The sequence below is a fragment of the Taudactylus pleione genome, unplaced genomic scaffold, assembly GCF_031769625.1.
Source record: "Taudactylus pleione unplaced genomic scaffold, aTauple2 ptg001137l, whole genome shotgun sequence".
NCBI classification, from domain to species: domain Eukaryota; kingdom Metazoa; phylum Chordata; class Amphibia; order Anura; family Myobatrachidae; genus Taudactylus; species Taudactylus pleione.
The window spans coordinates 4,172,644-4,188,510 of NW_028285538.1; the positions used below are offsets into that span (position 1 = coordinate 4,172,644).

General features: G+C 43.3%; 1 protein-coding gene across 1 annotated transcript in view; it reads left to right on the forward strand.

Moving 5' to 3' along the window:
• The window catches only part of TNFAIP6 (TNF alpha induced protein 6), a 54,015-nt gene that overhangs the window by 5,111 nt on the left and 33,037 nt on the right, over positions 1–15,867 (forward strand). Inside the window, exon 2 of the mRNA XM_088461988.1 lies at positions 12,618–12,755. Within this exon, the coding sequence (XP_088318114.1) occupies positions 12,618–12,755 (138 nt within the window). The remainder of the gene's footprint in view (positions 1–12,617; positions 12,756–15,867) is intronic.

Below are 15,867 nucleotides of genomic sequence, written 5' to 3' on the forward strand. Positions count from 1 at the left end.
GGTGGCATTAAAAATACAACTTCTGTAATTAACTCAAAAGCTTACCATCCAACATCCCTCCTTAAAAAAATTGGAATTAATTTGAACCCATCCTCTATTCACCCAAACCATGCCATATTGCAAAAAAGTTATTTTTATTTTAGTAATGCCAATCAACGCCCCATTACTGCAGGTCATGCCCCTTTCTGCTGGCAGCTATGTACAATAACTGATGCAATAAACATTATTTCATGTGCACACAAGGTAGTCAGTCAATGCAATCCAAAGAAAAACATTGACATTGGAGTAATTACATTGTAGCCTGGTATAAACACATCTCCCCTGCAAGTTGGTGTTAACTGTATTAGGGAATGACTGGTGATTATTTAAATTATCATTTAATGTGGAAAATATGCACTATGAAAAGGACTCTTGTTTATGCTTTATTTCACAATAATTTATCCAAATTCTCCACAAAAAAGTTCTTTATTTCTTTAAAAACAGTATTATGAGTGACAGTGTGCTGCTTGCAAGCAATTATTAGACCTCAGAAAACCTCTATCCCATGAGAATATCACATTTTTTAAGATTAATATCAGAAGGCATTTCATATGCCTAAACAAGTTTACCAATATAGGCCAAAGGCTGTGACGAGCTGGCTGTCTAAACAACGCAAAAGAGCAGCGGCACAAACACACGTCAGTTTAAAAGAATATAGAACATCTATGAAACATTGCCACACAGCAGTGGCAGACAGGATGGCAGTATAATAACTATAAAAATGTTTGTCGTCTACGGCTACGCAATAGACAGTCAGCAATGCTCCAAACAGCGCATAATGCAAAGAAAAGTGGTGCAAGATGAAATTGTCCTTGGTATGTGATTCTATATTAAACAGGACATACACAGTTTAACAAACCAATCACTTTGGCGGTAGTGACTGCCACTTGTGGCTGAAGTGATTGGTTTGTTTGGGGCCCCACAAAACAAGTTACCAAGCAGCTGACACTGCCAGCAATGATCTTTACGTACAAACTGGCTCTACAGAGGGAATATGGCATCGCCATTATCATCCTCACCCTCATCAGTGTGTACATCATCTTCACACAATATTAATTCATCCCTGCTGGAATCCACCATTACAGGTGCCTCTGGACTTTGACATAATTGCCGGAGAAGGTCTTCCTCATGGAATTTGTAGTTTATTTTGATGAACCTTATCTTTTCCACATTGAGGAAGTAGCCTCCTACGCTGATCGCTGACAAGGTTCCCGGCTGTGCTGAGAACTCTTTTTTGAGTACACACGGAGGATGAGCAGTTTAAGTAATGCAAAGCCAGTTTGTGCAAGGGCCTCCAAATTGCCTTTTTTTCCTGCCAGTAGTCAAAGGGACAGTCTGACATGCCTATTTGCATGATGTCATTAAAATAATTCTCAACCATTCCTTGAATGGTGAACATATCAGATGGAGTTGCAGTAGAGGTGTCACTAATTTTAGGCAATTATTTCAGATGCAACCAGATGCCAAAATGTTGTATTGACTCATCTGCATCACCAGTGGGTCTCTTGTGAAAGCTGAGTTTTTTCTGGCAGCAGCAGTTGCCGGAGAAACTGAAGGAGGAGACGTTGCTGTGTCATGTGCTACTTGAGCTGTCAACTTGCTCACCAAGAGCTCTTTGCATAAGATTTGTAAGAGCAGAAAAAAATAGAAAAAAATGTTGTCTCCGCTAGTAGCTATACAGAAATTCCCAAGGCTGTTTATAATCAAATAATAAAATGTATTTTTACAAACAATGAACTGCAGTTTAATCTTTAAAAACACATAAATACATTAAACATGAAATAATATGATTAATATGCCTCAGACCTGGTTTGCATATGGCAACAATATGAACACAATATGACTATTATCTCAAAGAAATATAGATGGATATTCAGGCACAATGTGTCTAAATCTCAATGATGGTTTCAAATAGTACATGGGTGGGACCCACCTCTACTTTCATTAAGGGAGAGAAACAGATAATCATATACTATATATGCAAAAAAGAAATGTCATCCTAAAATAATGATCATCTGTTATATAGTCACCATATGGGGCACTGTATGGAAGGTCCAGAGAAATTAGGCTCCCCAATTGTGGAACTCCTGTGAGGCTGTGTGTGACCACATAAATGCTGCTGTGCTGTATGGCTGTAGACTATCCCAATGGGTGCCACTGTTGTGTCTCCTGTACTGCACCAGCTGGTGTAGTTGACCAGCTCCCAATTCACCAGCTCCCAATGTTATCCACGCTCCAGCGTCTCACTGCAGCTGTGCCAGCGGCTCTCGGTCACTCACACAGTGAGTGAGATGGATGTCTGGTCTAGCATGTGTGGCTGCTAAGCCGAAGCGGGTGCTGACAAGTGGGGGATGAGATGAATGGCTAATTTATCTGGACCTTCCATTGTTTGTAAAAATACATTTTATTATTTGATTATAAACAGCCTTGGGAATTTCTGTATAGCTACTAGCGGAGACAACATTTCCATATATATCTCTTTGAGATAATAGTCACATTGTGTTCATATTGTTGCCATATGCAAACCAGGTCTGAGGCATATTAATCATGTTATTCAATATTTAATGTATTTATGTGTTTTTTAAAGATTGAACTGCAGTTCATTGTTTGTACAAATACATTTTATTATTTGATTATACATAGCCTTGGGAATTTCTGTACAGCTACGAGTGCAAACACCATTTTTTTCTGTTCTTGTGATTTTTGTGAGGGTTTTTGTCAGAACCCTCAGGTGTCAGCAGCAAGTCTCTATACTGGGCAGTAATTGATCATCAGCGCACCAATTTCCCTCTTTTTCTTAAGATTTGTCTCTTGTGGAAGGAAAGGCACAACATGCTGATAACCCTTGGATCCTGGCAAATAAAGGACTTGATCTACAAGTGCAACATACTTAGCGGAATTGCTTTGTTTCAGCTCCTCCTTCAGTTTTCTGAGCTGCTTTTCCAAAAGTCTAATTAAATAAATCACCTGACTGAAGCTGGCAGTGTCAGAACTCACTTCACATGTGACAACTTCGAAGAGTTTTAGCACCTTGCACAACACAGAAAGTATTCTCCACTGTGCTGGAGTAAGGTACATTCTCCCAATGTCAAGGCCAGTTGTGTAACTTTGGATGGCTTTTGCTGTTCCTCCATCCGCTTCAGCTGCTGGTAGGGCAAATTAAAATGTTCTTGCAGGTGCTGCAATCTTCTACATGCAGCTGCTGAATGCCGAAAATGTCCCAATATTTTTCAGCCCACAGTCAGCATCTCCTGCACGGTCCTGTAATTTTTTTAAAAATTGTGCACCACCAAATTGATTTCATGAGCAACACATGCGATGTGTTCGAAATCACCCAGCTGTAATGCTCTCACAATATTTGTGGCATTGTAAGAAATTACAAATCCTGAGGAAAGTCCAAGCAAGGTAAGCCATTTTGCAATTACATCCCTGAGTTTTTCGAAGAGGTTGATACCGGTATGTGTCTTAGTGAAGCCAGTGATACAGAGAGTAGCCTGCCTCCAAATGAGCTGGTAATTGTTAGATGCTGCTACAGTTCATGCTGCTGAAGACAATACACCAACCCAGTGGGCTGTCACAGTCATGTAATCTTTAGTTTGTACTGCTTGTCCACATATCTGTGGTTAAGTGGACAGTGGGCACAACAGTATTTTGGAGGGCACTAATTGAGTTTTTTATATGTCCATGTACAGGCTGGGGATTGCTTTTCTAGTAAAGTAGAATCTAGATTTGGTAGCGGGGACACATGACCTCAATAAACTGTTTAAAATCCACTATATTAATGGCTGATATTGGATGCAGAACTAATACCAGAATAGCTGTTATGGCGTCAGTGATCTGCTGTGCAACTGGGTGACAGCTGTCATATTTGCTTCCTCTATCAATGGATTGTTTAACAGTCATTTTTTCTTTTAAACTACTATTAGTAGTAGTCTTCTGAGTCTCCTTCTGGGATGAAGATCCATCCAAAGCAGCAGCAGCAGGCCTAGCACTCAAGGATTGTTCTGATGAATTCTGGATAGGGGAGGAATCAAATTAGATGCAGGACTACTTCCGATCATTATTGAGAATATTGATGATGAAGATGTTGGTGGTGGAGATTTCAGGTGCTTGGATCTAGCTGAGCAGCTGACCCTGGACTGCTTGTTGTTACTTATTTAGCAAAAGGTTCTGATTTTGCCAAAAACTTTTCATGAACGCACTGCAAATGATGTAACAGGGAGGAGGTTCCTAGAAAGTCCTTACCTCTACTTACTGTGACTTTACAAACACTACAGATGGCAAGACAATTGTCCTGATTTGGGTAAACATATTTCCACACATAAGAGGTGGATTTTTTCGTCTTATGCCCAGGCATGACAATGGCCTTCTTCTTATCATGGGCAAGAACTGCTACCACTGATTCCTCACTTACATAAACAACATCGCCATCAGCAACATCCTCATCATCAACATCCTCCATTAGCGCCTGCATCACCTACACAAATATCCCCCTAATCATGTTGCACTTCCACTGTAGCATCTTCAATGTCTCTCAGCATCTTCTTGACTTGTGCTGTTCATTCCCACATTGGCAGAGGGTGCAGAAATGGAGAAAGGAGGCTTCTCTAAGAGTGCAGTATCAGAAAGGTCAAGCTCACAAATAAAACTCATGGACACACTTAGACTCTCCTCAGGGATTTGTGTAGTTTCTGAACAACACAGTAGTTTGTTCTCCTGCCTTGGTGGGGGTTTTTTCCACACACCTATTCTAGCGTGAGACGCTCTTATATTATCATGTGAGGCAGAAAAAGATGCCTGACTGACAGCAGTTGCAGAAATACCACTCAGAATAAAGGACAAGGCCTGAGCCTTTCCTTGCCACTGCGTGTGGTGTATATGCTTTTTGGATTTTAGATGCCCTGACTGAGTAGTAGATGACATTGAAGTGGTACCATCATGATGACTGGTGGTGGCAGCAGCTGCAGCACTAGTGCTTTGTTGCTTCTCCTGCTGTTCTATTGATTGATTGCAGTGTTCCATATCAATGCCTGAAATTTTTCCACAAAAAAAACATAATTTTTTAAAACAAAAAAAGTGCCCACCGACTGCTACACACTGCGCAGATAGTATAAGCAGTGGCCCTTGACCTACGGACTGTTACATATCATAGACACAGTATGACTGTTACATATCACAAATACAGTATCACGGCCTGAAGTTTTTAGCACAAAAAGAATATTATGTTTTTTGTAACAAAAAAAGCATGTTCCCACCAACTGTGACACACTGCGCAGATAGTATAAGTGGTGGCCCTTGACCTACTGACCATTACTGACTGTTATGTATCACAGACACAGTATCACGGCCTAAAGTTTTTAGCACAAAAAAATATATTATTCTTTAACAAAAAAAATAATTACCCACCGACTGCGACACACTGCACAGATAGTATAAGCGGTGGCCCTTGACCTACTGACCGTTACATATCACAGATACAGTATCACAGCCTGAAGTTTTTAGCACAAAAAATATATATATTATTATTTTTTTAACAAAAAAAAACGTGCCCACCGACAGCGACACACTGCAAAGATAGTATAAGCAGTGGTCCTTGACCTATTGATCATTACTTACTGTTATACTGTATATCACAGACACAGTACCATGGCCAAGTTTTTAGCATAAAACAAAGTTTTTTTTAAGCCGCACACAAGTAATATTAATGATTAAATGATGTTCCTGCACTATATAAAAAAAAAACGATTTGCTGATTGCTTATTGAAAAAACTAGCTCAGCCAGTTTTACCTAGGGGACTGTCACTGTGGGTGTCACTGCCCATCAAAGACAGTGGGGTATATTTACTAAGCGTTATGCATGAGCGAAATAATGTAGTGTGTCCCCGGCAGTGATGTGCTCAATGGCCCTGATTCAGAGCCGGATGCTCTGACAGAGCGCTCGCTCTGAATCAGTGCCGTCCTTCTCTTTTTTTAGAGCGGCCTCCTGGCCACTAGCATAGCTGTGGGTGACCACCCACAGCTATAGCGAGCGGCCAAAAAGATGGTCGCGATGGTCAAGACCATCGCGACCATCGGACTTGCGATGAGACCCTTGTGGTAGGGTCTCGTTGCCGCAAGTCCTGGAGTGCTTTCGGCTCTATCAGAGCTGAAGGTACTCCCACTGACATCACTAGTGATGTCAGTGGGGCCGGATTCAGACGGTAGGCATTCCCATAGGAACGCCTCCGTCTGGGCAACCACGCCCCCGGCTCGCCCACCAAAGGGGGCGTGCTGTCACTCACCATCGACAGCACGCCCCCTTTGGTACGAGACCCATAGCGACGGCTTGGCCGTCGCTATCCGGGTCTCGCACAAGCGGGGTCCATTGTGCGCATGCGCACTGGGCCAACATCGACCCGCTTGCGAGCGCTCACGAGCGGGTCTGAATCAGGCCCAATGTCCTTAACAACATTGAGCACACACTGAACGATATCAATCACGACGGCACGCCGGCACCCTTCCTCATCCCCGAACCTCCACAACCTGACGATATTGTCAAGTTGGGACAGTGGGTTCGGGCAATGACCGACATCGTCAATGACCAGCGGGAGCGCGCATCGCTGGTCGTTGACGGCATATCCACTGGCCGATATAATGAACGTTATCATTCACTATATTGGCTAGTGGATACATGGCTTTAGATGGAGATAAAGTGAACGAAGATAAAGTACCAGACAATCAGCTACTAACTGCCATGGCACAGGTTGCGTTTGAAAAATGACAGTCAGGAGCTGGTTGGTTGGTACTTTATCCCCATCCAAGGCTTAGTAAATGGACCCCAGTGTCACTAAACCTGTCCTACTCCTGACTGTCACTGTCTCACTAACTGTCACTACTACTAGCTAAGCTAACTAGCCTACCCTCCTACCCCTCCCGCGTTCCTGTGACAAATGACGCCAAATCACCACAAGAGGGACTTGTATCAGATTGAAAACACACGAGATCTGACGTTGGGAAGATGACGTTGTGCCTGATTTTCGAATTCCTCGGCTAAGGTAAGTTCGGGCAGGTTCGGTTTCTAGGAGCTGACCACTTCACAGTCGGCCAGCGGGATGTGGAAGATTTGCCCACTTTACCGTGAGCCAGGAGACTCTTCCCCAAATTTGTGAGTCTGCTGCAACTTCTGGGAGAGTGGGTAAGTATAAACTTACCTGAAAGTCACCCAATATTCTCCAATATGGCACTACAAGGATCAGCCTACTCTCCAAATACTGATCCCATCCATGCCTCTCAGAAGAGATTTACATTCTACAGTAGATAACAATGCTATCTACTGTCCCACTGTGATACAATTTGTACACTATACTGGTGTCATTGAAAATACATTTTCCACTATAGCTATAATATCACACAGCATTATCCTTAGGACTGGCTGGATGTATTGTCCAAAAAAATAAAAAAATCAATATATGCCCATGATCAAACACAATTTTACAGTTAAAATAAAGCCATTGAAATGACAGACCTATAGAAACTTCTGGGGAGAAACACTGGCTATTGCTGTAAGTCTGAAAAATGATCTTCTCTGTATGTACTGTACGTATCAATAAGAAATGAGTATGGTAAAGGTACTGAGGACCTCATTCAGAGGCGGTCGGAGGATGCAAGCGGTCGCTCAGAAACTGGGCGGCCGCTTGCATCCTGACCGCCCGCCTCTGTTTCGGTCGTTAGGCTGTGGGTTTACACCCACAGCTCTAACGACCGCTCGGGTGATGGTCGCGATGGTCAGAGACCATCGCGACCATCGGGGTTTACGACGAGACCCTAGGGTAGGGTCTCACTTGTCGTAAGCCCCGGAGAGCTTCTGGCTCTGTCAGAGCCGGAAGCTCTCCACTGACATCACTTGTGTTGTCAGTGGGGCCTCCCCCAAACGGTAGGCGTTCCCATGGGAACGCCTCCGTTTGGGCTGCCACCCCCCCGGCCCGCCTTCCAAACGGGGCGAGCTGTCAATCAACATCGACAGCTCGCCCCCTTTGGAAAGAGACCCGCTACGACCAGCGCTGATCTCACGCATGCGCACGAGGGAGCCGGCTCGTGCGCATGTGCACTGGCCAAACATCGAGGCGGCCGTGCGGTCGTAGACCGTACGGCCACCTCTGAATAAGGTCCTGATAGCTTGAAGGGACTCACTAAAGTTAATAAGTGACACTGTGAAAACAATGACACATTACTGACATGCATTGCGGGTTTAGCAATGCCGTATGGAGGTAGTTTTGTGATTAAGGGTCTGATTCAGAGTTGTATGCTGTTGCTGCCGCAGCTGCAGTTTTTTTCATCTGCGTATTTGTTAAAGTATGCTAATAGAACAGCCGCCAGGACTGAGAAGCCCACCGGAGCCATCACAACTGCACACACTTACGCAGCATCGGACCCAGATCAGGCAAATTTCTACGCCTACAGTCTAATGTTACTCAGAACGGCCGCCGTAACTGAGATGCCGGAGCCCTATTTTCTGCGTACAGGATCACAGAATGTGACAGGCCCCAGAAGCAGTCGAGACCCGCCTGCGTTTTTAGCCGACACTCCCAGTTGCCTCCCCTAAACACTCCCTGTCTGTCGATCAATAAAGACTCGCAGTGTGTGACTACATTAAAGTACTTTGACCAATGCGCAATGGCAAAAAAAATCGCTCAGTTTGCGTACAACTCTGAATAAGGCCCTAAAACCGCAAAGGACAGCTCTGCCAACATAAACCCGGAAGTGAGGACTTCCGGGTTTATAGCCATCAGCAAGGCACCCTGGGAGGGATTCTATTGGATCCCTCTTGGGGGAAAAGCTTCTATTAGGCAACGCCATTGGGTTTCGCTTTCCTGAGCTTGATACATATGGGGTATGCTGTCAAACCTCTGAAAATTTAAGTTGTCGGAAGTTTCATCGCATTATAGTGTTAGTTCCGTCCAGAATATTGTACAGTGGGTCATACCCATATTTGTAGAATGGCCAGAGAATACCTTGTTTCTTTATTCCTTTCTACCAGGACTGTCAAAACACATTATTTAAATAGAGCTCTTTAGGGATGAGGGGTGGACGAGGATGATGAGGACTTAAGTAGTGGACTGTGGGCCTGATTCAGCAGTGCACTGCTGAACGCAGATTCCCGATGTTCGGAAATTTGCGCAGGCGCCAGACCCGTTCTGCGCATCTGCAGAACGGGTCTGCGAGGCCGCACGTAAACTGGCAGCAGACTGTCAGTGATTGACAGTCTGGTGGCAGGAGGGGGCGGTGATGCCCCCCGTTTCCCGAAACGGAGGCGTGTCGCTGCCGTTGCGGGGGAGAGAAGAAGCCTGGATCTCCGTCGGCTGATGGAGATTTCCAGGCTTCTTCATCTCAACTGCGGCAGCTGGCTGCGGGACCCCATGGGCCACTGCAGCCGGCCGATGGTACGCAGATTATCCGATGCTATGTTGGACAACGCAGCTTGGATAAGTAATGCACAGGAGGCGTGATGCCTCCTGCTGCATTACCATATCTGCAAGGGTCGCAATTGCAAAAGCTGTCTGCGTGCATACATCATATATATAGCCTGTGTGCATACATCATATCTATAGCCTGCGTGCAGCTTTGCAATTATGAATCAGGCACTGGGACCACATAAACTTTAATCTGGTTCAATTTATTATCCAGGCTGCAGCATTAGTGGTGTTTTCAGTATGACCAGTTTGTGAAGACCCTGCTGATTGGTTTGATGCAGCTGATCACACAAACCCTGCTTGTATTTATAATTTAACCTGTTGACTGAGTAGACTGTGAGGTTAAGCATTGAAGGATAACTGATAAACTATGGCTGTTCCAGGGAATGGTACTTCCAACTGCTCCCCCACTACAAATTTATTGGTTGTAGGAGGTGCGTTTTCTGAGAATAAGTAATAAAACATTAGGAAAGAGAACATTATGAGCTGTAATAATTACTAATGTTCTAAAATAGTGGATATGTCTCTTTGGCTCAAAATTTTGGCAATTAAGTATATTGTCAAAGACTATGTGATCTGATCTATGAAAAATGTAAGCGCTGTGTTATACTGGCAGGGTAAAGCTGACAACGGAAAGGCAAAGTTTATCACCGTGTTGTCAGTCTGTTTTTTGTAGTATTAGTTAAAGTTGCACAAGCTTACAGTTCTCAAGAGCAGCAGTACATATGGGAAGCTGCTCAATCACTTTAGTAACATCACTCAGGTGCTTGAAGGGGAGGGGTTATTCTATACAAGAGACAACAAAAGGTATCCCCCAGCACTCTGAATGATATCAGCAATAAGATTTGAAATACTACATGGTGGTAGATAATTCAGAGATCTCAGTTGCATATGTTTGCAAAAATATGGCTAAGACTCCAGGACACGTCACGGCTTCTCTGATACTGGAGGTCCCTAATGCTTAGTCAAAGTCTGGGGCACGGAACCCCAACGAGCCGGCAAAGGCCAGCCACCCCAGGGCAGCGCAACTATGATAGGCTAGGGTGTTAGTAAGTGTTAATAATAATAAATCAAAGGCTATTTGTTAAAAGTTCCCAAGAGCCTCTAGCAGGGCAGTAAATAGGGTAGTGCGACCAGTGCCATGGCACTGGGCACCGCAGGGCAAGGGGCTCTGTTTAGACCTGTCAATTTTCCTGTTTATTATGATTCTCACTTGTAGCTTCCTCTTATTTTATCCCCAGCATCTCCTAGGTAGAAAATACAAGTTAGACCAGGCAATAGGTTGACAGGGTCTGAAGGTCGACAGGGTTTGAAGGTCAATACACTAAAGGTCAACTAGTAAGAAGGTTGACAGGGCCATTAGGTCGACACACAAATGGTTGACACAGAAATGGTTAACACATGCTCTATTTTTTAGAGTTAGGGTTAGGCACTTACCGGAGGGTTAGGGTTAGGCACTTACCAGAGGGTTAGGGTCAGGTACCAGGAGTGAGGGATATGGTGCATACACACGGTCAGATCTGCTAGATGAACGAGAACGATGAACGATTGAACAATAACGATGAATGATTTCATCAACGATTTGTGAACGATGAACGATTTCAGACAGTATTAAAATGAATGAAATTGTCCAAATCTTCCTGCAAACACAGTCGATGTCAGATATCGTTATCTGACATGCAGGAACGCGCATCGTTGGTCGATGCATGCCCAACATGTCACAGATATGAACGATTGAATGATTTTTAAAATCGTTATCGTTCAAATCTTTAACAAAATCTGACCGTGTGTATGCAGCATTAGGGTTAGGCACCAAGGGGAGGGTTAGGGTAAAGATTAGGGCTAAAAAAAAAAAAACATGTGTCGACTATTTCTGTGTCGACAATTAACGTGTCGACCTTTTTACCAGTCGACATTTAGTATGTCGACCTTTAGACCCTGTTGACCTATTGTTTGTCTAACTTGTATTGTCTACCCTTTTATTGTAGACATAATGATCCACACCCATTTAAAAAATGGGGGGGGGGGGGTGCGCCAATGCTCTCTCTGGCACCAGGCACCAAAAAGTCTAGTTACGGCTCTGGCCTCTAGTTTCTACTATATGCTGCTACTGGCTCAGACATCCCACACATGTTACAAATATCTTCATTAGCTAATGTATTCACATCAGTGCAAAACCATTGTAGGGAGTAAATTTACTAAGAATCGTGTCTGGTCAAGATGCTAAACAAGGTGAATTAGGGTCCCATGTTATACCAGTAATGCCTCCATGTTTTACTTGCATTTTCCACTATGATACCATCGCTGCCTCCCTCCAGCAAGCACAGTCTCCATGTTCTACCAACATGTCCTCCCAGCACTACCCTGTACTGTACCAGCTGTATTTTCCACATTCCACAGTAATCACTTACTACATTGTGGTGTAGGAGGTGACCTTAATCCACAGTCCCACAGAGACTGCTGCCAGCGCGTGTTGGTCATGCCATTATGTAATCACTATTCCAATAGCACTGAGATGTGATTATTGAGGGAGACAAGAATTGTCTAGCGTTAAAATTATGTTCTTTAATTGTATCATTATATAATACATTTTGAATGAAAAGAGGCTTTTTTAAATGTGGTAACCTCAGATGCCCTGTGAGAGGGGAAATGTTAAGTAGAGAAAGCTGGAGGCAGACTGACAACTCAACAGCAAACTTTGTAGGAGGCTTAAATGGGTCTAACTACAGAGGAGGATCCTGTGAAATAGCCAAAACAATGGAGCACATGAAATCCTCTGTTTACATAAACCAGATAAAAATGTCTTCAACAAAAGGATCCTTGGAGCCTTTCCGTTGATTTTAAATGGGACATTCATTATGGATTACAATCTACAGGAAACAACAAATGAGTAGGTTTACATTGAAACAGATTTGCTGGGGTAACACACAATGAAAATCTGGAATATAAATATATATATACTAAAATATGACTTTGTTCTAATTCTGGGCCACTGTCCAATATTTTCTCTCAATGAAACCGATCCTGTATGTGTGTTTCTGGCAGATTTGTACTATGTGCAGTGCTGGAGGTATATTAATGTCTTGGATTGGATACAATATCCTAATTGTCACTTCTTATATTCTTCAGAACAAGCAGCTGGAGTTTATCATCGGGAATCACGGAGTGGAAAATACCAGCTTACCTACAGAGAGGCGAGAGCGGTCTGTGAATATGAAGGGGGACAGCTTGCCACTTATGATCAACTGGAGGAGGCGAGGAAAATAGGTACAAGTCATGGTGCATTGATGGATTCGGAAATGTATAATACACGGTTTTTCAAGTAAGAGTAAAGGCTGGAAAAAGAGCAGGAGGATAGTACAGAAATGGGCTAGTACATAGCACTCATTTGAAAAGTAACAAATATGAAATTGACTAGTAAAGAGGGCCAACCAGACTGACTGGTATACAGAGTCCAATGACCGTGCTGGTATACCAGTCAGTCTGGTTGGCCCTCTTTACTTGCTTGCTGATGAATGTCTCTTGTCTCCATCGCTTGTGACCAGTGACTGGGAATCTTGCTCCCTCCTTCCATGAACAATTAGTACTATGGTTAGTAAGAACACTGGCTACTTTTCTGGCATTTCCTACAGCCAATCAGCATTAAGTAAGAATAATTTGTTATTTGGGGTCAATAAATAAAGAAAAGGGAGTCAGAATTCTATTAATTTTAACACCAGATATTAAGTCACCACATTTTGGCAAAACACCCCATATAAGTGGACTCGGAACCAGGACAATTTTCTGGTGACTGTGTAGATTATATAGGCCAAAGAAATCAATAATGAACCTGATCACAAAGTGCACTGGGAACCCACCAAGGTTTGGGTGTGGCATGATTTCTCAACAGTGATCATGTCGACAGTCATCAGGTCAACATGTCAACATGAGAATGCCGGCATGGTCGAAATGTCGAAATGCTGCATGTCAACATTCATCATGTTTATGTCGACATGATCAACTGTCGACAAGCCGTACCATGTGACCTAGTGATTTTTTTACCTTCTCACAGCGACTCCAGCTCGACTTCTGGGTCCCATCGGTCTTGTGTTCGTCACTCACGGGTCAGATCTTTAAGGGACCAGCGTTTTTTAGTATTTCTCTACTATTCCTAACTCTAATCCCTACCCCTAACCAGGTCCAGCGAGATAGGGTAAGCGGGTTCAGCCACTTGCATCTCTCTGCGTCATAGCTCTGTCCATTCACAGCAACTGACGTCATAGCTCTGTCCATTCACTGCAACTGACGTCATAGCTCTGTCCATTCACAGCAACTGACGTCAGACGCCACTGACCGGAGCATTCAGTACATTGGTCAATAGAAGAGGACTTTGCGTGAAGAGCTCCGGCAGCAGTGGAAGAGGCCAGAAGTTGGTACCGCTACCAAGACAGACCAACGGCAGAAGAAAAAAGATGAGGACCAGAGAGTGCTGCAAGTGGTGGGAAGCAAAGAGCTAGACAAAGCTCCCCACTGCAGCCTCTCCTAACTTCTCGGTAGGCGGACTTGGCCACCGGTAATTTACCACTAGCCTTCCCTAGATCACCAGGTGTCGGGCATAAGGCCCATGGGTGCAATTAGGCATCAGGGCTATGGGGCATGTTAGTGTATAAGGGGCTCTACTGTGTGTCGTAACATGAGTTAGGAGTACTACTGTGTGGCGTACCATGAATTAGGAGTACTACTGTGTGGCGTACCATGAATTAGGAGTACTACTGTGTGGCGTACCGTGAATTAGGAGTACTACTGTGTGGCATACCGTGAATTAGAAGTACTACTGTGTGGCGTACCATGAATTAGGAGTACTACTGTGTGTCGTAACATGAGTTAGGAGTACTACTGTGTGGCGTACCATGAATTAGGAGTACTACTGTGTGGCGTACCATAAATTAGGAGTACTACTGTGTGGCGTACCGTGAATTAGGAGTACTACTGTGTGGCATACCGTGAATTAGAAGTACTACTGTGTGGCGTACCGTGAATTAGGAGTACTACTGTGTGGCGTACCGTGAATTAGGAGTACTACTGTGTGGCGTACCATGAATTACGAGTACTACTGTGTGGCGTACCGTGAATAATGGGTAAATAAGAAACACTGCAAAAGACATAAATTAGCAACTGCGATGGCATACGCAGCTGGAGTACTCACTGCATGCGACAAGGTTAGTAATTTCTGAGTAAGGTCAGACCTGCTGTAATTGTGCGTGAGGGGCCAATGTTACTCAATGTTCCCGATGTATGAGCAGGACTGCAAGATATTACGGATGTGAAATAGCGGCAGTGGGCGTCTCTATACTGGCTGTGCGACGGCATTGTGATTGCAGTCATTAGCATATAATCACAGCAGGCCTGTGTCCGTAATCGCAGCCGCGATCGCAATAGCGATCCGTAGTGAATAGGGCCCAATGTTTGTTTTTTTTAAGCATTAGTAAATGTTTGATTTAGCCCCAGAAACATAACATTGATGTTAATAGATTTTCCTCGATTATAAATTGATTAAAAATCGACCTTTAGTAAATGTACCCCAAGATGTTTCATACTTGCCATAAAAACTTTATATAAAAATACCAAATAAAAATAAACAGTAAAAATGTCCTCTTAAAGGTTTTTTCTCCACCTTTTAATGAGTTCAGTATATTAAATTGACATTAATGTTGGAACTTATGAAATGGCAACATGGTCACAATGTCGACAAGACATTTTTCAGGTAATCCAAATGGTGATGTTGACATTTTCACTATGCCAATATATTGTCTATGTCGCCATTATTCAGATGTCGACATATCAAACATGTAGACATTATCACATTCAACGTTCTGATGTCTAGGTAGAAATGAGTGTCCATGGGTCCTAAACAAGCGTCAATTCTATAAATGTATAAGTACCTTGATAACGCTGATTGCAAATACACCTTTTAATAATCCGGATATATTAATAACTTACCCCACAGGTTTTGAAATCAAAATAGAGCGAATTTGGTTCCAAATTTCAATGTATTTTTCTATGTTCAGCTGGAAAAACTATGGAAAAACTGTGGTGCCGAGCTATTGAGGCCTGGGACCCATTGCTTAATTAGCACTTGCCCACCGCAGCACCTTGTTTGGGTGAGAAGCTTTTTGTGGAACCCGTTTCTCCTCCATGTAACATTGTGTGTTCTTTTTGGATATTTTCCATTTTATGTTTGCTGTGTATAATTATGAATAAATTGATATCATTTTATACTGTGGGGTAAGTTATTAATATATCCCGAATACCAAAAGGTGTATTTGCAATCAGCACTATCAAGGTACTTATACATTTATACAAGTCTTTATGTGGAGTTGGTATTACTCCATTTTTTAGT